General features: G+C 48.3%; 2 protein-coding genes across 2 annotated transcripts in view; both read right to left on the bottom strand.

Moving 5' to 3' along the window:
- The window catches only part of DAZL (deleted in azoospermia like), a 787,422-nt gene that overhangs the window by 583,938 nt on the left and 181,043 nt on the right, over positions 1-22,441 (bottom strand). The window contains exon 4 of the mRNA XM_086940080.1: positions 15,954-16,005. Coding sequence (XP_086796206.1) covers positions 15,954-16,005 — 52 coding nt within the window. The remainder of the gene's footprint in view (positions 1-15,953; positions 16,006-22,441) is intronic.
- Positions 12,639-15,074, bottom strand: LOC147689383 (uncharacterized). The gene is given in 1 exon segment (XM_086942300.1): positions 12,639-15,074. A coding segment is annotated over 1 exon segment (2,436 nt).

Genomic DNA, 22,441 nt, shown 5'->3' with positions numbered 1-22,441 from the left:
CCGTGGTCTGTGAGTTTGCCCGCTTCCGTGCGTTGGAGACAACCAAAGAGTCCAGTGGCAACTGTCCCTTGATGTACGTTGGATCAGTGGGCGCTGCCTTGTATTTTTTGACAATACGAGGATTGATGACTCTTGCCCGGGTGAGCTCCTTGAAAACCTCCGGTGCATGCTTTAGCACTCCCTTTAGCATTGGCAATGTCTTGACAGTCCTTTCAGCCACTGAGAAAGTGTCAAAAAGAAAATCGACATCCACTGGGTCAGCATGGAGGTCGACATCATGATTGGCCGCAGCTCTTTCAATTAGAGCGTTGAAGGCTGCAGAGTCCTCTGTTGGGGAAGTTTTTGCAGCAAAAAGCTGCGGCTCGTGTCCTGACTGAGGGTCCTCCGGGTCGCCCCCAGCAGACCATGGCTCATTGACATCCTCTGGATCCGAGTACGCTGGATAAGTATACTCCTCCTCCTCGTCCCAGTCACCCTCCCCAGTGTTAGAGTGAGTGGGTGAGAGCTCCAGACCTTGTGGAGATGCAGGCTCCCTAGGGGCAGATGCACCCGCAGAGTCCAACTTCTTCTTAAGGGGAATGTGGAAATGCTCCAACACAGGCTCCGGGGTAATCTTTCTTTTGAGGAGAGAGAGCTTGCCTGTGTTGGCTTCGATGACAACCTCTCGACGCTCCTCGTCCGCTAGTGGCTGGTGCCGAGGCTTCGGCACTACCAAGTCAAGTCAAGTCAAGAGATTTATATAGCGCGCTACATACCCAGAGGGTCTCAAGGCGCTTGAAGAAGGGTGGGGAATTACTTCTCGAATATCCACGTTTTAAGTTGCTTTCTGAATGCTAGGTGGTTCTGAGTAAGGCGAAGGTGAGTGGGAAGTGAATTCCAGGTTTTAGCTGCCAGGTAGGAGAAGGATCTCCCTCCCATGGTGGTTTTGTTGATGCGAGGTACAGTGGCAAGGGCTTGGTTTGAGGATCGTAGCTGGCGGGAGGGGGTGTAGAAGGACAGTCGTGTGTTGAGGCATTCAGGTCCAATTTCATAAAGTGCTTTGTGTGCGTGGGTTAGGAGACGGAAAGTAATCCTCTTATTGATGGGGAGCCAGTGGAGGTTTTTCAGGTGCCCAGAGATGTGTTCTTTACGCGGGATTTCGAATATGAGCCTGGCTGAAGCGTTCTGGATGCGTTGGAGTTTTTTCTGGAGTTTTGCGGTGGTACCGGCGTATAGGGTGTTTCCGTAGTCCAGGCGGCTCGTGACCAGTGCGTGGGTGACTGTTTTTCTAGTTTCGGTGGGGATCCAACGAAATGTTTTTTTGAGCATGCGAAGAATGTTGAAGCAAGATGAAGAAACGGCGTGGACTTGTCTGTTCATCGAGAGTGAGGAATCTAGGATGACTCCAAGGTTCCGTGCGTGGTCCGTCGGGATGGGTGCTTTTCCAAGGGCCTCCGGCCACCAAGAGTCATCCCAGGCGGAGGGGGAGGTGCCTAGGATGAGGACTTCTGTTTTGTCTGAGTTCAGTTTCAGACGGCTGTGCTTCATCCATTCGGCTACTTCTTTCATTCCTTCATGCAGGTTGGTTTTGGCGGTGTTAGGGTCTCTGGTGAGAGATAGGATCAGTTGAGTGTCATCGGCGTAGGAGATGATGTTGAGGTTGTGTTGGCGTGCGATGGTCGCGAGGGGGCTCATGTATACGTTGAAGAGGGTGGGGCTGAGTGAAGATCCTTGTGGTACGCCGCAGATGACTTCAGAGGCCTCTGATTTGAATGGTGGAAGGCGGACTCTCTGGGTTCTTCCAGTGAGGAACGAGGTGATCCATTCCAGTGCTTTTCCTAGGATTCCGACGTTTTTGAGGCGCTGTAGAAGGGTGCTATGACAGACTGTGTCGAAGGCAGCGGAGAGGTCGAGGAGGATGAGGGCGACTGTGTCTCCATTGTCCAGTAGAGTTCGAATGTCGTCTGTTGCTGCGATGAGGGCGGTTTCAGTGCTGTGTTTGGCTCGGAAGCCGGATTGTGAGGAGTCGAGGGATTTGTTGGTTTCGAGGAAGGCGGCGAGCTGGTTGTTGACCGCTTTCTCGATGACTTTGGCCGGAATGGAAGGAGCGAGATAGGGCGGTAGTTTTTGAGTTCGGTGGGGTCAGCTGTGGGTTTCTTCAGAAAGGCGCTGAGTTCGGCGTGTTTCCAACTTTCCGGGAAGGTTGCGGAGTTGAGGGAGCAATTGATGACGTCTCGGAGGTGTGGTGCTATAATGGAGTCTGCTTTGTTAAAGATGTGGTGAGGGCATGGGTCTGTGGGGGATCCTGAGTGGATAGAGTTCATCAGACGGATGGTGTCCTCAGTGGAGATTGGGTTCCAGTCATTGAGGGTGTTCGAGGGGGGTGGGGATCCTGCAGAGGGTTGGGTTGGTTGGTCTTCGGGTCGGTTGTCGAAGCTGTTGTGGATGTCTGCAATTTTGTTGTGGAAGAATGAGGCTAGGGAGTCACAGAGGGCTTGAGAGGGGGTGATGTCGTTGGAGTTGGCTGAGGGGTTGGTAAATTCCTTGACGATGTTGAATAATTCCTTGCTGTTGTGGGCGTTGCTATCTAGTCGGTCCTTGAAAGCGGCTTTCTTGGCATTCCGGATCAGTTGGTGGTGTATGCGGGTGGCGTTTTTGAAGGCGTCTTTGGTGCTGGTGTTTGGGTCTTTTTTCCAGGCCTTCTCAAGGGAGCGACAGAGTTTCTTGGATTTCTTAAGATCATCGTTGAACCAGGAGGCCTTCTTGCTGCCTAGTTTGATTTGTCGTTTTTTCAGTGGTGCTAGGATGTCGGCACTGTTGGATAACCATTGGGTGAAGTTATTGGCTGCTTGGTCGGGGTTTGAGGAGTGGGCGGGGGGGTATTGAAGAAGCGATGAGGAGATCTGATCGATGGTGACTTTGTTCCAGTTTCTTCGCAGAGTGGGTTGGGGATGGTTGTTGAGTGTGGACTTGTTGTAGGTAAAGTGAACGCAGCTGTGGTCAGTCCAGAGGAGAGCTGTGGTGTGGCTGAAGGAGACATGTTTGCTGGAGGTGAAGATGGGGTCGAGTGTGTGACCTGCGATGTGGGTGGGGGTAGTGACAAGTTGTTTAAGTCCGAGGTTGGCGAGGTTGTCCAAGAGGGAGATGGTGTTGCGGTCGTTGTTCTTTTCAAGGTGAAAGTTGAGGTCTCCCAAAAGGATGTAATCCTCGGAGGGGAGCGAGTGTGGAGTGATGAAGTCCGTGATGTCTTCACTAAATTGTGCGCGGGGTCCTGGTGGCCTGTAAAAGAGGGTGCCTCTGAGTGTGGTCTTGGGGTCGATGTGGATCTGGAAGTGAAGGTGTTCGGTGTTGGCGAGATTGACGTCTGAGCTGGTTGAGATGCGGATGGATTTCTTATGGACGATAGCGATGCCTCCTCCTGTTTGGTCGGTCCGGTCCTTACGGATGATTTTATAGCCTTCCGGGATGGCAATGGTGATGTCTGGGGCTGAGGAGGCGTTCATCCATGTTTCTGTTAGGAAGGCGACGTCCGGAGAGATGGTGTCTAGTAGATTCCAGAGGTCGATGGCGTGCCTGTGGACTGAGCGGGTGTTGAGCAGGATGCATTTTAGGTGGTTGGGGTCGGATATCTGTTGTGTGTTCGTAGATGAGGAGTTGTTCTTGGCGCCGTCGAACTTGCAGGAGTTGCAAGAGAAGGGTCCATGGGTGTGTCCAGGAGCGGCTTGGAAGCAGTTGGGGGAGCGGCCGGGGTTAAGGGCTAGGAGGGTGGTGGCATCATAAGTAATGCGGGAGGGGTGGGTGGTACGGGGGCCAGGGGGTTTGGCGCTGGGCGCGGTCCAGGCGCGGACGGGCGTAGACGGGCTTACCTTTGGCGCACCTTCGGCGTGGCCGTAGCGCGTGGATGCTTTCGGCGTAGAAACCAGCTTCAAGGGCACCCCGACCCCATGTTTTGGAGCAAAAGCCTTTGGCGCCGTTTTTGGTGGCAGCGTGAAGTGAATCGGCGTCTGCGCCTTTGCCGGTTTCTGTGGAGGCTTCGGCGTCACATCCTTCAACTCGAGAGCCACTGCGTCCTTCCGAATACGCTGAAGGGACTCTGTGACCTTCTTGGTGAGTGAGGGGTAGGGCTGGACCGACTCGAGCGAGTCCTCCGAGTCCGGATTCGGGTCGGCGACCAAAGCCGCAGTCTTCGGAGCTGACACAGCACCTCCCCTTGCTTTGTCGACCGGGATCGGTGCAGCCAGAGACTCGGGGTAGTCTTGACGCTTCTTCGAGGCCTTCTTATGGTCATCGACCTTCTTGGCATCGACTCGGCTCTTCAGAGCGTCGACCAGCTTCGGCGCCGACGCAGCCGCGTCGGGCGTTTTCGCCTTCGGCTTCGACACGGGGGGTCTTTGGATCAGCTATTTTGGCGTGGCTTTTGAGCTCGGCGGCCATCTTGGATTTCTTCGGCGCCGAGGCCTCTGGAGCCTTTGATCCAACCAGTGCGACTTGCACTTTCGGTTTCGATACGGATGGTGCTGACCCCGATGGCTTCACTTTCGGTTTCTGTCCCGTGAGTGGCGCATCACTAATGTCCGTGGCCGGGCCCGGAGGCGGGGCCGTGGGACGAGTATTGAGGTCTTGGGTAAGGCCCGAAGGCGATCCCTCGACCTGGGCCTTATGCTGGGGTTTGGCCCCGGAGTCAGTATGAGGATGCTCCTCTTCCGAGCTATCCTCTACGGTGGCAATGGCCCCGTCGTCGTCCCCTACCTCCTCAACGACTTCCTCGAACTCTTCGTCTCCCGCGTCGTAGTCTTCCTCGTCCGACGCCGGGTTAGAGTCCGAAACATTCAGGATGGTGTCGTCTTCAACATCTTCTTCAAAGATGTTTGCTGGTGGGGGTGCCGATAACTGGGCCTGCAGTCTTGCGGCCCGACGTAGCTTGAGAGTCTTCTTCGACCGGAACTTGGAGCAGGCCATACACTTGGTCTCGTCGTGGTCCGGCGACAAGCATCTGTTGCACACTGGGTGCACGTCGATGTGCGAATACTTAGAGGCACACACTGGGCACCTCTTAAATGGACTCCGTTCCATGTTGAAGTAGTCTGGAGCGCCGTGTAGGCCCGTCCGCGCCGACAGCACGCGGAAGGGCAGCAAGTGTTCGGAGCCGATGAATAAACCAACCCGAACGATAGACAATACCGACGCGAGTCCTAAAGACCTTTTGGTCTCAAGTAAAGAAAGTTAATCAACTATCGATTCCGACAGAGGGAACCGAAACACATCCGAACCCAATGGCGGAAAAAAACAATCTGGGGATGGAGTCGATGCCCATGCGCACTGTAGTCCAGGGGAGGAGCCACCTATCTCGTGATACTTCGAAGACTCTTCCAGGACAACAATGTGCAATCATCCGGACCCAACACTAGGCGGCGATCTATGCACAGATATTAATTTAGCAGCCCACATGCCTCGAACCCTCATTTATCTTGTCCACCATGGTCCTGACTTGAGGGGTCACAGTTGAACGTGCATATTGAGGAGATGATGATGCATCTCTGGCCTGATGCAGGAGACCCTCAGCCAGGTGCGTCACAGCAGCAGGTCTCTGGTATTCATTTCTCTTGAAGCAGTTTCAGCAGAATCAAACTCACAACTGACGTTAGCCTTCAAAACAATTTTGCCTTCTGCCAAAGGATCCTGTGATGGCCTTTGAGGTGTTTGACAAGCTCCTCCATCTCCTTCCAGTGATTCTGGTCATATGTGGAGAGTAGTCTGGCCCAATTGGTAATTTAAAAACAATGTGGAAATGGCGGCACTCGTGGTAGGAAATGTTCATCAATGTAAATAATGTAAACTAAGTTGTTAATAGTTTAGGGTGCCAGGAAATAGTCCCTTCCGGCCGGTAGGGACTGTTGCTTGTACTAAAGACAGGGGGAGTGCAAGGACTGCCTGCACTGTTTCCGAAAGGCACTCCGATGGGAGAAAGAACTCCTGAATTATTATTTCATCATAAGGTTTCACCCATTTCAAACAAGCGTAGACAATGGTAATCTTTTTTGAAGGTTCATTCAATCGGTGGGTCACATATTATTTCATCATAGTGACTTCTTTGAGAAACAATGTGTCAATTATACTTTAGATAACATCCATTTGATCAATGCATCATCCCTATGCATTTCGGGCGGAGCCCTTCGTCAGGGGATAGCAAAGGATCAAGTGTTCAGTACAGCAACGCACGCCAAACGGGGCGACCCATTGTCTACGCTTGTTTGAAATGGGTGAAACCTTATGATGAAATCATAATTCAGGAGTTCTTTCTCCCATCGGAGTGCCTTTCGGAAACAGTGCAGGCAGTCCTTGCACTCCCCCTGTCTCCAATTGGGAATTTGCCATTGTGTGGCTGCCAAGACAGCCACACGTTTGCCAGCCACATAGTTTCTGTTAGCTGTCCTTAACTGGAGAAAGCAGATCCACTGTCACCTCCTGTGCTGAGGCTCTTCTTCTAGAGGTCTGAACGACTAGAAAGTGAGGGGGAAGATGATTTCTGATATTAGCAGAGTTGTCTGAGGCCACTCTGTGATTCTTTTCAATTTCAGGGTGACAACCCTAGTCTTGACTGGGTCTTGAGAGTTGCCTTTTTGGATCGTGAGCATGCTGGAGAGCATAGGGTGGTACTGGATATACCTTTCAGTCGTGGAAGGGTCTTGATACAGTCACAGTCCTCTTTCCGCAGTACGTGAAGTTTCACATTATAGTGCTGGGTTGCCTCTGAATTACCACATGGTCCGCAGTAGTGTTGTTGGAGGGGAGGGTCCCATTGAACTAGGATGGCATGCTTGCAACACCACTTTAACCAGCTCTAGCTCCAAGGCTTCAGAAGACAGCACCTGTACTTTTCTTGCACGTAGGTCCAAAGAGCCTGCCTCAAGCACAAACAAATCCGGAGTCTCAGGCGACTTCTGCTACTGCATTTTATGGTGTTCCCAGCAGCGCTTGCGTCCGTACCAAATGGTCATTTGAACCAAAATGCTTTGCATTGAAAGCAAGTTATCTCATTGTGCTCGGAACGAAGCAAAGGTTGCACATCATATGCTGATCCAAGCAGAGGTACCTGGGGCTTAAGGCAAATTAATAAGGGTGTTCACTAAACACCTCTCATCCCAAAGTCAATCCTGAAATACAACCTGAATCCTCAATGGAGCCACCTTGCTCCGTTACAAAGTGAGGTCTCTTTGTTGTGGTATGGTGAAGACGTCACTGGAGCTGAAGGTCTCAAAGGCTAACACCAAAAGAAAACACTGTTGCAGATAGCAGACAATAGAGGTCATGGTGAAGAAACATAGCCTGGCCCGGGACAGTCAAACATTTAAATCCAATGGTAGAAAAAAAACAATCTGAGGCAGAGTCTGTGTCCTGCTGCTTTGTGGCCAAAAATTGAGTCAGAGGAGGGTTTGTGACTAAAAAAACTTCGTAGAAAAACAACTTGCATACATCGGTGTCCAACAACAGATGTCAGCAGGAAGCAGTGAGTTTCTAGCTACAACCACACATGCTATGAACACATTACTTGCCTTTAATCATAGTTCTCTTGTATGTGCGGCCTCTGCATTCAGAATGACCACTCCCGACACCCAAAGGTCCAAAGCCAAGTTGGATGGTTTTAAGGGTATAAAATGTACTACATCTTTGATCCAGAAATGGGTGCTGGTCGTGGGGGGATGCCAATCAGCATGGTGGCCGTCTTGTTCAGGTCCAACACCCATCCCGTGCCAGAAAGCAAAGAACTTGGGCATCTGGTTTGATACTGACCTTACCTTCGGCCCCCAGATCAATCAGGTGGTCGGATCATGCTTTGGGACCCTCAAAAGTCTCAGGAAGACTTTGAAGTTTTTACCTGTGAGAGCCCGACAAACCCTGGTGCATGCACTAGTCACATCTAAGATGGACTATGGCAATCTTCTCTATTTAGGTACCTTGGAGAAGAATTTAAGCCGCCTACAGGTCTTACAGAATGCCGCTGCCCGACTAGTGCTTAGACTACCCAGAAGAGCCGCATCCTCAGCGGCCCTCCGGTCTTTGCATTGGCTCCCGGTCAGAAGCAGGGTAGAATTTAAAGCACTATGCACGTGCCATCGGATCATCAATGGGAGGTCTCCTCTCCCTTTGCAAGGACTACTGACGTCTTATGAGCCGTCCCGCTCCTTGAGATCCTCTGGCTCAGGACTCCTGGTTATTCCCAAGGTGTCTAGAGCACGGATGGGCGGAAGATCCTTTAGGTACCTTGCAGCCTCTAGATGGAACAAACTACCCATGGCATTGCGATTAGAACCATCAGAATCAATCTTTAAAGCCAAGCTTAAAACTGCACTTTTCGCACAGTTAGGTATGCCGCCTCTGTAGGTTCCAGTAAATATCTCTCCTTAGCGCGGGGACACGCCGCTGTGCGTCACCAAGCGCTTTACAAAACCCCCTAAATAGAAATAGAAATAGAAAATGGCAAGGCTTTAGTCTTCTGGAATTCTTAAAACTACTATATCTGTTTAACACCCAGTCCATTGGTGTATGTTTACGGAGTATACAAGTGACTACATTTTTCTTTATTTTTTTTTCAAACTGGTAAACAAATAAAGGAGACAAATGTGAAATATTGGCTTAAGTGGAAATGTATCTTTTTAGATGTGAAGAACAATTGTAGGACACATTCCTAAAGATCCCACGTGTACGGTGAAAAAGGTGTGTGCCAAGGTGGTTTTGAGTGGCACCTTATAGAAAAGTAAAATCAGGGCTCAGAGGCCAGATCACAGTGGAGGGGGGGATGTAGCCCTCCATGATTTTTTTAGTCCCATGATGTTCAAAATAGTAATTCCCTGTTCCTGGCTTGGAAGGATATTCCTTATACAGAAAGGGAGTGCATGCTTCAGAAAGAAAATAAAGGAAGTTCATATTGCCAAGACGTGCTGGTAAAAAAAGATGTAAAAAATATTCTGAAATACGCAACACTCAGTGAGGTTCTAACGATCGACCTGCGCCTGGAGGCGCGTAGCTGGCTATTAAACATCTGGGAAGAAATGCGTTACTTACCTGTAACTGCAGTTATCCAGTATTAGTGTCTTTCATAGATTCACATGCCTGAATCATTCCCCGTCTTCAAGACGGGAGCCTCCGGTATATAAAAAGTAATGTCCTATAGACATACATATAGAGGAATAGGCCTAAGGGTCTCACCTTAGTGTCCTATTTAAGTCCTTATGTAAGAAGGACCAAAACAGAGTAGGCCCAAGGGTCCCACCTTGGTAGCCTATCTGTGTCCTTTTGTAAAAAAGGACCAAAGTAAAGAGAATCAACCAATCAGCTACTACCTCCTTCTAGAACCTTCCTGTCGGGAGCCTCAGTCTCTCAGATTTTCGTACGCACCAAGCTAGATAGGCGCAAACTCGTTAGAGAGATAGGTGAGTCCTTCCAGGGGAGGCGGGAGGGTGTATGTGAATCTATGAAAGACACTAATACTGGATAACTGCAGTTACAGGTAAGTAACGCATTTCTTATCCAGTATTTGGGTGTCTTTCATAGATTCACATGCCTGAATCAGAGTAGCAAGCAATACATTATGCACATTCTGTGATGGTACATCATATATGAGTCTGTAGATAATACATATCACGCGACTGCAAATCACCAACATGCCATGTCATGTAGTATCTAGGAATAAAGAAATGTGCATACCAGTAAAAGGATGGTGGGAAGTAAGAAGGCTCACCTCACTGGAATAGATGACGAAGCACTGCTCTGCCCACTGCTGCATCCCTCGTCAGCTCAGTTTCCAAGCAGTAGTGCCTGGTGAAGGTGTGCGGGGACTTCCAGGTCCCCGCTCTACTAATGTCCAGTATCGGCACTCCAGCAAATAGTGCCGCAGACGTGGACATGGCTCTTGTGGAATGGGCTTTCACTCGTGCCTCCAAAGGCCGTCCAGCCTTGTCGTGACAGAAAGTGATCGCTGAAGAGATCCACCTTGATATACTTTGTTTTGTCAGGGGCATGCCTTTCCTTGGTCTGCTAAAGGCAACGAAGAGTTGGGATGACTTTCTGAAGTGGTGTGTCCTGTCGATGTAGAATTTGAGACATCTCTTCAGATCTAATGAATGCAGGGTTCTTTCAGCTGTAGTAGTTGGGTTTGGAAAGAACAATTTGAGCACCACTGGTTCGTTAAGGTGGAAGTCCGAGGGGACTTTCGGTATGAAGCGGGGGTTAGTTCGTAGAATGACTCTGTCCTCTCTGAATTGCAAAAAAGGATCTTGGATGGAGAGAGCCTGCAGTTCACTGACCCTTCTGGCAGAGGTTAGGGCCAGGAGAAGGGCCGTCTTCCATGAAAGGAATTTGATATCCGCTTTGTGGATGGGTTCGAAGGGGTGCTTCATCAATTGGTGAAGGACCACGTTGAGGTGCCACGACGGAGGGATTGGTCTTGGTCGTGGAAAGGATCTGAATAGGCCTTTTAGGAATTGTTTGACAAGCCTGTCCGCCCACAGGGAAGGACCCTTGGAAGTTCTTGTGAACCTGGATATCGCTGCTAGATGTACTTTGATGGACGCATGTGCAAGGCCTGATTGCGCTAGATGCAGTAGATATGGTAGCAGTTGCTGTGGGGTGACATGGAAGGGGTGTAGGTCTTCTGCCACACACCAAACACAGAAACTCTTCAATTTTAGAGAATAGGTCTTATTAGTGCTGTCGGCTCTAGCCTTAGCAAGGACATCTCTACACTCCTGCGGAATGTTCAGGTGGCTGAATTTGCGGTATTCAGGAGCCAGGCTGACAACTTCAGAGGGCTCAGGTTCGGGTGGAGAACCTGTCCTTGGGACATTGTGAGCAGGGCCGGATGTTTGTGTAGGCGAAGAGGTGGTCGAACAGATAGGCGATGAAGTTCCGTGTACCAATGCTGCCTCAGCCAGGATGGGGCGATGAGGATCAGAGTGCAGGGCTCCGACTTCATCTTCCTGAGGACCCTGGGTATCAGTGGAAATGGTGGAAAGGAGTAGGCAAACACGTTCCGCCAAGCGATGGAAAATGCATTCCTGAGGGTTCCTGGTTGGTGAAGCCTGCTTGCGAAGTTTGGGCATTTGGCGTTCCCTCTGGTGGCAAAGAGGTCTATATGCGGGGTTCCCCACTCCGCGAAGATGTATTTCAGCGCCTTCATATCCAATTCCCATTCGTGGGATGGTGACCTTTCCCTGCTCAGGGTGTCCGCCAAGACTTTGTCTTTGCCCGGGACGTATTCGGCTTTGAGCATTATTCCATGCTCTAGAAGCCAATTCCAGACTCTCTGAGATTCTTGAGAGAGTGAAAGTGATCGCGTCCCTCCCTGTTTGTTCAGGTAGTGCATCGTCGTGGTGTTGTCTGTCCTGACAAGCACTGGGGAGTTTCGGATGCGTGGTAGGAAAGCTTGTAGAGCTAGAAAGACTGCCCTTAGTTCCAGTAGGTTGATGTGGAGTTTGGATTCCTGTGGCGTCCATTTGCCATTGATCTGGAGTTCTTGCAGGACCGCTCCCCAGCCTTCTAGGGATGCGTCCGTTGTTATTACGTGTGGTTCCGCCGGAAGCAGGAACGGCAGTCCCTGCGACAGATGTTTGGGCGCTCTCCACCATTGCAAATGATTGACTATAGTTCGTGTGACCTGTATACGGTCTTCGAAGGATCCCGGAGCTTGTGTCCATTGCCTCGTTAGTTCTTCCTGGAGGGGGCGCATTTTGAGACGGCAGTGTGGAATGAGCATAATGCATGAGGACATCATGCCGAGGAGAGACTTGAAGGTACGGACCGGAAGAGTCTTTCTCGATGCCACTGACGTGGCTAAGGAGATGAGTTTGGTCTTTCTCTCCTGAGAGGGGAAGGCTCTCACGCGTTCCGTGTCCAGAGTCGCTCCAAGGAAGGTGATGACTTTGTTTGGTTTCTCTATGTTGAAGGTCAAGCCTAGGCAGCGGAAAAGATTTAGACCGGCGCTGGAGGATGTGGCTGCGGCTATCGCAGACGGTGAATTTACCAGCCAGTCGTCCAGGTATGGGAAAACCTGGTGACCCTGTTGACGAAGGAAGGCTGCCACAGGAGAGAGGCATTTTGTAAATATCCGTGAGGCAGATGAGGCCAAACGGGAGAACACGGAATTGATAGTGGGTTCCTGCTACTGCGAACCTGAGGTACTTCCTGTGTCCCTTGAGGATAGGAATGTGATAGTAGGCGTCCTGCAGGTCCAGGGATGTCATGTAGTTGCCTTCTTCCAGAGGCCCAGGATTTCTTGTAGTGTGACCATACGGAACGACTGTTTCTTTAGGAACACATTAAGCGCTCTCAGGTCAAGGATTGGTCTCCATTTCTTGCCTTTTTTGTGAATTAGGAAGAAGTGGGAGTAGAATCCTTTTCCTTTTTGGGTGTGTGGAACTTTCTCTATCGCTCCCTTTTGAAGCATGGAAGCTATTTCCTGAAGAAGCAGCCATAGGTGTCTGTGGGACCGTTTGGCTGGTGGTGTCGTTGGGGGAATTGAGAGAAATTCTAGTGAATGTCCGAATTGGATAAGTTGTAACACCCACCGGTCTGTTATTTTTTGCTAGTTCTTCAGGAAGAACGTGGGTTTTCCTCCAAGTCTTAAAAAATGCAATGGTGGGTGGGCTGGCCATTGGGATGAGTCATTGACGGTTGCCAGCAGGCATCTTTTGGTTTTTTCCCCTGTAGGTCGATTTATTGTAGGAAGATTGACGTCCTGTCTGGCCTTGACGCTGTTGGTACTGCGTTTTGCTCTGGGTGTACGGGTAGGAGGACCTGTTCTGGTAGGATCCTCTGTATGCAGATTGTCCCCTTCCTCTGTTACCACGAAAGGACTGGTTTCTAAATTGTAGAGTCCCCAGAGCTTTGGCCGTATCTGTGTCCTTTTTGATAGTGGTGAGGGCTTCGTCGATTTTTTCACCAAAGAGATGTTCGCCATCGTAAGGCAGATCGATGATTTTCGTTTGTACTTCCTGACGGAAGGAGGTGGCCTTAAGCCAACCTTGTCGTCTCAGAACAGCGGCACCTGCCAGCTGCCTGAAGCCAGTCATGGCTACGTCTATAGCACAGTCAATTAGTTCAGAGGCCGATGTTTGGCCCTCTAGGAGAAGCGAGTGTGCCTCCTCCTGTAAATCCTCTGGTAGATTAGCTAGGTAGGGCGCGATGTCTGCCCAGAGTTGACGGTTGTAGCGGAACAGGAGTGCAATTGAATTCGCGACCTTCACCGTCATTGCAGATGTGGTGGAAAACCGTTTTCCAATGTTATCTAGCTTCCTACCTTCCTTGTCGGGTGGCGTCGATAAGGGAGATGCAGGGTTGCGCGAGTTCTTCTGCGCCGCTTGTGTGACCATGGAGTCTGCTTTGGGGTGACCCGTGAGGCATGCTGGCGCCGATGAGGTTGCTTTGTATTTTTGATCAAGCCTGGGCACCACCACCGGAAGTGAAGCTGGCGTTTGCATTAGTTGTTTGCCTTGTTTCCATAGGTAGTCAATAATCGGGATTTACCTAGTCGTCTTTTTCGTAGGTTCCTTAAAATCGTAGAGGAAACATTCAGTCTCCTGGGTTTCCATAGACATATGGAACCTTTTGGCCGCCCGCTCTATGAGGTTATGGAAACCACCAATGTCTACGGGTGGTGATTCCGAAGACTGTGGCTCTGGAGAGGTTGGGTATTGAGAGACGTAGTCCTGGTCTGCGTCAGGGTCTGAGTTGTCGTCACGGACTTCCCCTTCTTCGTGATCTCTCTCATCATCGTCGGACGAGACAATGTTTTGTGTTGGATCTTGGTCTTTAGAAAGTACCAGTGGAGGAGGCTTATGTCGAGGTACAGGAGCAGGTACCTGTGTAACTGGAGGTGCAGTTGTAGTGGTTTTCTCTGGGAACCGCTCTTTATAGTCTTTTATGAGGAATTGTAGGTCTGAGACAATGGATGCTGGTAGGCACACCATCGGTGTTACTTGTGTGTGCACCTGAGTATGGACAGTCTGTTCCATGTGTTCCTCTACGTCTTGTTCCTCATCTGTGCTTTGGCACTTAAGCACCAATTCTGAAGGACTAGTGGCCTGAGTATATAAGTTCTCATCCAACTCTTCATCTTGCAATAAGCAGGACGGGGTCAGTTGTTGCACCTTACTGGGTGACGTCATGTCTGGTGTGATTGGCTTTTTTGTTATTTTGATTGTGACATGGGATGTCTGGGCATCCATGGCATGTGAAAGTAGTTCAGACTCTTTCCATGTGCCTGCGGTCGTCGACGCCGGTGTCGACGGTGCCGCCGTTGTAATCTCAGTCGTCAGCGGTAATTTACTCTTCGTCGGCGGTGTGTCCGTCGACGGCGCCCTCGTCGACGTTGTCCTCGTCGACGACAATTTCTCCGTCGTCGACGGCTTCGTCGTCGTCGATGGGATACTCTTCGTCGACGAGGGAGGCTTCGTCGACGTTGCGGTTTTCGTTGACGGAGTCGTCGTCGATGTCTTCGACGTCGATCTCGTCGTCGACAGCACAATCCTAGTCGTCGATGGGACGGTAGACGGCACAGGTCTACTCGTCGACGATGAAGGTGTCGTCCTCGTCGTCGAGGAAGATGCCAACGATGCCGTCGTCGTCGACACTGTTGTCCTCGACGTCGAGACGGTTTTTAGCGCTGAGGTGACTATTGACGTTGTCATTGTCGCCGGAATCAGCGGCTGCTTCCTGGGGACAGGAAGGTCCTTGTCAGACACTGGTGGCCTGCCCTCTGAAGACTTTCTAGAGGCCTTCTTAGGAGAGGTGTCTGAGGGGCTAGGGGAGGAAACCCTTGGCTTCTTCAAGGAGAACTGCGAAACACCAGAAATGCTCTCACCTTCTGAAACCAAGTCGCTCTCTGGTTTGTTCTTCAGTCTGTTCAACCATAGCAAAAGGCGTCCTTCTCGGTCCTTCAGGGTTTTGTTGGAGAAGGTTCTACATATCTTGCAGTCCTTGGCCTGATGTTGGGGGTAGAGGCAGTATAAACAAGTTTCATGTTTATCCTCTACGTGAAGCCTTTTTTTACTACAGGAAGAACAGGCTCTAAAGAGACCTTTTTTCTGGCTATCAGCCATAGCAAAGAAGTTGTGAAAAATTCGTTTTTTGATGAAAGAAGCAAGTTTCCTGAGAAGAACTCAGGTGGAGACTCCCTAGCACAACGTGCGGTAGAAAATCTGAGAGACTGAGGCTCCTGACAGGAAGGTTCTAGAAGGAGGTAGTAGCTGATTGGTTGGTTCTCTTTACTTTGGTCCTTTTTTACAAAAGGACACAGATAGGCTGCCAAGGTGGGACCCTTGGGCCTACTCTATTTTGGTCCTTCTTACATAAGGACTTAGATAGGACACTAAGGTGAGACCCTTAGGCCTATTCCTTTATATGTATGTCTATAGGACATTACTTTTTATATACCGGAGGCTCCCGTCTCGACGACAGGGAATGATTCAGGCATGTGAATCTATGAAAGACACCCAAATACTGGATAACCTACAGTCCTCCCCTCCTACACTAAGCAATGGGCAACATTAGCAGTAATGATCGCAAAAAGGAATATAGCGCAGAACTGGAGAGCCCTCCAACCACCTAGGATAGAAAAGTGAAGGGAAGATCTAGATTGGTGCATGTTCCGAGAAAAGTCAGTTTATATAGCTAGAGAATGTCCCAGGAAATAGAACAGGGACTGGGGGCCTTGGAACTCATACAGAGAGACACCTGCACCCCACCGGCACCATTGAACGATAATGAAAATCTTACACTCCCCTAGGTGTTATACATTGTACACTGTGGGTTGACTCTCTGTGACCTAGTAGGAATGCTTGAAACATATACTGTCTCCTAATCATGTTTAAAAATTGCTTGTCATGTCAATACGGTTTACTAAAAAGATTTATTAAAAAAATATTCCGAAGAGAAGAAAATGACGTGTTAAATACTTGTCAATTAGGAATGCTACTTACGTCAACAATCTTCTGTACATCGACATCATCATGAAAGGAAACAAATCCGTATCTAAAACAAACAAGCAGTGATCAATACCAGGATTTGTTCAACAAGACAATATTATATCATAGGTTAGTGGTTCTTAATCTTTAAACTGGAAGCCAGAGGCTGAGTCTTAAGCAATTATGATGATTTGATCATCATAACAATACACAACAATATTGAAACAAGCATTCATCAAATATATATACACAAATGTAATAAATTGATTCACATAAAAAATAAAAATCTTTTTTTATTTTAATGTGAAGGTTGGAGAATTCTAAATTCAACTATGACCACTTATTGTCCATACTATATTGTTTGGTACATTTGTACTACTTCCTTAAATCACAATCTAACCTGTACACCATCTTAATTTTTAGCCTCCAATTTCAAATTCCTCTACATTCTCAACATTTTAAAATTGCTTTATCTGTTAATGTTATAGGAGTAGAAGCCAAGCACAGCAAGGGTTCCCCCGACCACTGACTAAGAAATCTCCTAGGTAACTAATAATGGGAAAGAAGAAGGCACTACTGGAACAGAACAAACACTAACTTTCAGGAGGGCCAAAATTGACTGCATTTCCTTTTTATTTTAAGTAACAGATATTTCTCTTTATGCTTATAAATAGCTTCAACAAAGTGAATGTGCTAAAGGAAAATGTTAATTAACCAGTAAGCACCTGTTTGTGGCATGTAGTGCAGTAGATTCACATGCTTAGCATAATCCTGCCCTCTAGTGTTGGGCTCGGATGTAAACAAGTTATTTTTCTTCAAAGACAGTCTTTCGAGTCACACGGTAGTGTGACTCCTCTTCTAGCTGATAAAGAGAATGGGCATCGACTTTATGTTTAGACTGTTTTCCCCCAAGGCGGGTGACGATAAAATATGAAGCAGAGCGCAGTATGGTAAGATATCCATGCTAAAGGAGTTCGAGATAACCCATAAAAGTAATTGGAACAAACAAAGGTGTCCAGGGGCGTGAGCATGTGGATCTACAGAACTACATGCTACAGATGCTTACTGGATAAGTAACATTTTCCATTTGAGGAATAGGAGTTTGTAGATAGACATGCTTTGCATAGACTGTAAAATAGTCCTCCTCCATAAGCAGTGACTTAATTTGTGGGGGTTACAGTTGCTTAAAATAGTGTACATAGAGGTACTTGGCCCACATTCGCTTGTTGACAGGCTAGCACATTTACACAGTAATGTTTTGTAAATGCATGCGGTGTAGACCATGTAGCTGCTTTGGATATATCAGCTATAGGTATATTTCCTAAAAAGGCCATTGAAGCTCCTTTTTAGGTCGAGCCTAGGCAGAGCTTGCGTTGTCGCTTAGCGAGCTGAAGTATTTGCTTTGGGAAAGTGCCAACTCCACCCATTGCTTGCTTTTGTTTTTTGTGTGTCAGTGTCTTTCAAACATCCTTGCTGAAGCATGGCCAAACTGTTGCAGGTGCTGGGTAGACGTCACTGCTTCCTACCATTATTTCTGCCCTGTTGAGGCGGTTTCCTCCTGTTCTGTTGTCTGTAAGCGGCAGCAGGGGGCTCTGTAAGCTTGTTGTTGCTGCTGAAAACCATACCTGCACTGGTAATTTTGGGGTTGGTACTTTTGTTAACCTCCACAAAAAGATTAAGTTCCTTCGCCACGGGCGTCTCGAAAAGGAATCCTCCTATATTGAAGCGTACCTAGGGTTTTGGCAGTGTCATTGTCCCTTTTAATCTCTTGCAGGGAATCATCGATGAGCTTGCCAAAGAGTGCATCCCCATCAAATGGCATAGAGGATTTTGCTTTGCACCTCCGAGCGGAAAGAGGTAGATTCAAGCCAACCCAGGCGACGGAGGACCGCTGCTCCAGCCAGTTGTCGGAACCCTACGTAGGCTAAATACATGGAAATGTTGATAGTTTCTGATGCTGTTCTTTCCCACTCCAGTATCGAGCCTCTGACCATCCTTGTCAGGAGGTGCAGTAATGGGTATCGATGGATTTTTCGCTCTGCGTTGAGCAGCATGAGAGATGACAGAGTCAGGCCTTGGATGACCGGACAGGCATGCAGGGGCATCATCCGGGGCCTTATACTTTTTATCAATCCTGGGTAGAATTGCAGGCACAGAGAGAGGTTTTTTCATAATCTTGACGCCCTTTTCCCAAATATGGTCGATCATGGAAATGGCGCGGACCGTTTTTCTGCTCTGATCTTTAAAATCGTAGAGAAAGCAGTCGGACTGCTTAACGGGGATAGTAAGGTGAAAACGTGCCGCTGCCCTCTCCACAATGGCATGTAAACCTCCAATGTCTTCCGAGGGGTATCAATAGCCAGAGGAACTGCCGATGATTTTGTAGAGATTACAGAATCCTCCCATTCATCCATGGTTGTTGGTGATTTAGGGCGCTTGCCCTCTTCGGTGACTGCATCCTCATAATCATCTTGTACTCCTTGGTCTTGTGGTGCAGGTAAAATATCCTGAGACCCAGAAGCCGGAACAGATGAGCTTGAAGTATGCAAGACAGATGGAGGAGAAGGTGATCTTTGAATGGGATCAGCTGCAGTTGGGAAATGAGTATGGTAGTCCTGCAGCATAGCTGGCAAGTCCTGTACCAAAGTCACGGGCATCTAAACCACAGGTTCCTGACGAGGCAATAAAACTTGAGGCCTTTTCACGGTCAGATAAAGCTCATAATTCTCCTCTTCCTCATAATCCTCTTTGTATTCCACATGAAGCTAAGCAGCATGCAGGGCTTAAAAGCCAATCATCCGGACTCCTCCAAAAAAATGGCTAGGGGGCTATGGGAGAAATGTATGAAGGTTTGTGGTAGTAGCCGCTGGTAGACGGGAGCGTAGAGGATCATTCAGATGATAAAATAGGAGTTACTTGTAATGAAGTGGGCCTTTTCCGCATGATCATCGACGAGATGACCATGGATGGAGACAGACAGCTGAAGCTGCTATCACTGTTAGCGTCGACGTTGCCGTCATTGGAAGACCAGTCATTGACTAACTCGTTGTTGAAGTGGTGGGAGCGTCGTAGAGAGTGGCAGTCGCCGATGGTTCCATCGACAAGAGGGATGTCGACGGAGGAAAAACCGTAACCATCTGTGGTATCATCGACTGTCGTCGACGGAGGTTAGTTGATCTTCGTCGTCGAAGGAACAGTTCTTACCAGTAGTTCCGTTGACGGAGATGGCGTCGACGAACTCAGAGGTGGCTTCGTCGTCGACTGAGTCTTTTTTGCAAAAGACGAAGATCTGACAGGCTCTGACGGATTTCTGGGATGTTTCAATTCAGTTTTAGGTGGCATTTTTGACATTTCCACAGTTTTTCCTTCAGAGAAGAAAGAAAGCTTCTCTTTTTTTACAGGCAGAGAAGCTAGCCTCATGGTGAGACCTTTTAGATGTCTTGCCAGCTCTTTCTGGTCAGTGCTGTCCAGAATGATGCAGAGGTTGAAGGCCTGGGCGTTCGATTTGTAGGGGTGGGTCCGAGTTCCAGAGGTCACTAGGAGCCGTTCCAGAGGGCAGTATGACTGCCGAAAATCAGCACTATGCTGTTTGTCCAGGTCGAGCTTCAGGGAGTTGTACTTCATCCAGGCTGAGAAGTTCTTCATGCAGTCCTGGAAGTTGGACTTCGTGGTGGTGGGGTCCGCTGAGAGCAAGAGGAGGAGCTAGGTATCGTCAGCATAGGAGATGATGTTGAGGGTTCTGACAATGTCCGCTAGCAGTGTCATGTAGATGTTAAAGAGGGTTGGACTGAAGGGCGAACCATGAGGGACGCCGCAGATGGTTAGCTTGGGTTGTGAGGTAAAGGGAGGGAGGCAGATCCTCTGGGTGTGCTCTATTAGGAATGATACCATCCATCTGAGAGCATCCTCTTTGAATCCGATCTGGTGTAGACATTTGATGTGTGTGTGGTGGAAGACAAGTGTTGATGGCTGCGGTGAAATCGAGAAGGAGGAGTTGGTCAGTGAGTTGGCCACTTCAGCAGTGAAGGCAGACTTGGCAGAGAATCTCTCCAGATACTGTCCAAGCACCGGCCTTCCTTGTCTGGCGGAGCAGAGATAGTAGCTGAGGGTTTCTTAAAAACAGTGTTGAGCTGCTTCTGAAATTTAAGAGTCAAACTTGGGATGCTCTATGAGGCCAGCAGGATAGCCTTCAGGGGCCTTGTATTTCTCATCTATACGCATCAAAAACTCTGCTACAGCAACCGGATTCCTCAATCTTTGTGCCCTCTTTCCAATTGCATAATACAATGGAGAGGGCTCAAACCAATTTCCTCGTTTGCTATTAAAAATCATTGAGAAACCAGTCGGACTGCTTGACTGATATTGGCAATTTGAACCTTATCGCAGCCTTCTCCATCAAATTGTGAAATCCTCCTATGTCCTCGGGAGGCGAATCCACAGGCTCTGGTGCAGGAGGTAATAGAGTTGGATTTAGATGATCATCCCATTCGTCATGGGAGGGCTGATAGTCCGAAAGTTCTCTTTCCTCCCTTTCATCATCTGATTACGAGGGATCATAGGAGGTACTGCTATGTTCGATGCAGACGTCACCTCAGGTGTTATAGGTGGAGGGATAGCCCTTGGTGTTCTGGAGGTTCAAAAACTCCTTTATGGTAGTCCTTCAATATTGCCTGCACCCTCACAAGAAGGTAATTTGCCTTAATGCTGTTACTGTCCCCCATAATGTCCAGGCTTGTCCAGTTATCATGCCTATGGGGTTGTTACACTCTCCATAATACTGTTCTTCTTCCTCATCCTCTTTGTCCTAGGATTTTACAAGGAATTCCAATGAGCTATGGGCTGTACCAAAAGGGCTATCACCCTTAAACTCCCCAACATCCAGAAGGTGGTTTGTGGGAAGAGGAAATACTTTACTGGGTGAGGTATGCTCAGATAAGAGGAAAGTTTTTTCAACTTTTAGTGTCATATACACCCCAAAGGAAGTAGGTAGTAACAACTGGGGTTGCTGAGTGACTTTCAGCTTAGTCAGTGTTCTCCCGTCAGAGGGTCGTCATCAACAGAAGCGTTGGCGTCGACCGAGTATTCATTGAAAATATCTTTGTCGACTGTATTGACGCGGAGATGAAAGGCGGCCAGACTGTGGTAACAGTCGACAACGATGTTCCTTCTTGTCAGTGAGGTTACCATCGACAGGAGTTTTAGAGCAGTTTTACGCTAAGTCGTCAACGGTTCTAAAGAGGGCTTAGGAGGATGAGCTCCAGTTTTAACAGATGGAGTCCAGGTTCAAATCTGGCAGTCTCCTCAGAGATTTGTCATGTCTTCTCCTCCTTTGAGCTGTCCTTGGAAGACTCTTCGTGGGATTTTTTAAGGGCCTTTCTGCCTTCCTCTGATGTTCCCTGGATCTTTCCCCCTTATAAGATCTCTTCTGAGAGGAGTCACTATCCTCCACAGAAGGAGATCTCCTTGTCTTGGCTTTACTGAAGCCACAGAAGAAGCCTCTACTCCCTGTCCTTAAAGGTATTGGTGCTGAGGTGCTGAGGTTGGGGCAGTACAGACATTCCTTGTGAGGATCATCAACATGAAGCCTTTTCTTTCACATGTCTTGCAGGTCCTGAAGAGCCCTTTTAGTCTCGGACGTGGTAGATGTAGCACTAGTAGTTTACAGAAATTGTTTTTGAAGTAAACTGAGCAGAGGTCCGGTAGATTCCCTTCACACCACGTACAGTAGAAAATCTGAGGGATTCAGCATCTCTTGGGAGTATTCTAAAGGGTGCTGTTACCTGAAGTTTGGTCTTTTTGTTTTTCTTAAAGTACATAGATAGGTTATTATAATGATTGTTCATTGCCATTGTAGCCTATGATAATGATACAAACTGCTTTATTATGGTACCCTGGGAGTCTCACTTCGACACGGGGGATTGATTTAAGCATGTGAATCTATGAAGGATCCAATACTGGAGAATGCAGAATGACGTCTTTCTTCCAGCATGGCAAAGTCAACGGAGGTCGATTATGCAATTGAGTTGGACACTGCAATTTAAAAATCAACCAGTGTGCCATAGAAATATCTTAATGGAATAAAGTTGTTTTTCTCTTTTAATTTAATATATACACACACACGCAAAGACTAGTGGCAAAGAAAGATTCAACTTATACAATTTTAAACACAGAGAAGTTGAAAAATTGCCCTCATAGAAGCAGAGAGACCATCAGCTGTATGGTTGATCCATAGGTTTATTTCATTACCCATATCAACTTTTCATTTTACATCTTGTTTGAAACACTTTCAAGTAGGCAGATATGAAGCTTTAGGAGAGAGCTTGGTCCACAAAACTTGTTTTTTACCCTTTGATTACAGATGTCTATGGAAATTGAAGACTTTCTCAGCAGAAACAAATGTGAAACTTCGTTTGGCCATTCATTAGTCTATAAATGGATGACAATTTAAGGAGGATGCAATGCTTCTGTGGTCAATTTGCTGTGTTATCTGAGGGTTTCCTTAT

Source organism: Lissotriton vulgaris, chromosome 10, assembly GCF_964263255.1.
Source record: "Lissotriton vulgaris chromosome 10, aLisVul1.2, whole genome shotgun sequence".
In the NCBI taxonomy this organism is placed as follows: domain Eukaryota; kingdom Metazoa; phylum Chordata; class Amphibia; order Caudata; family Salamandridae; genus Lissotriton; species Lissotriton vulgaris.
This window is presented reverse-complemented; position numbering and strand designations above follow the sequence as displayed.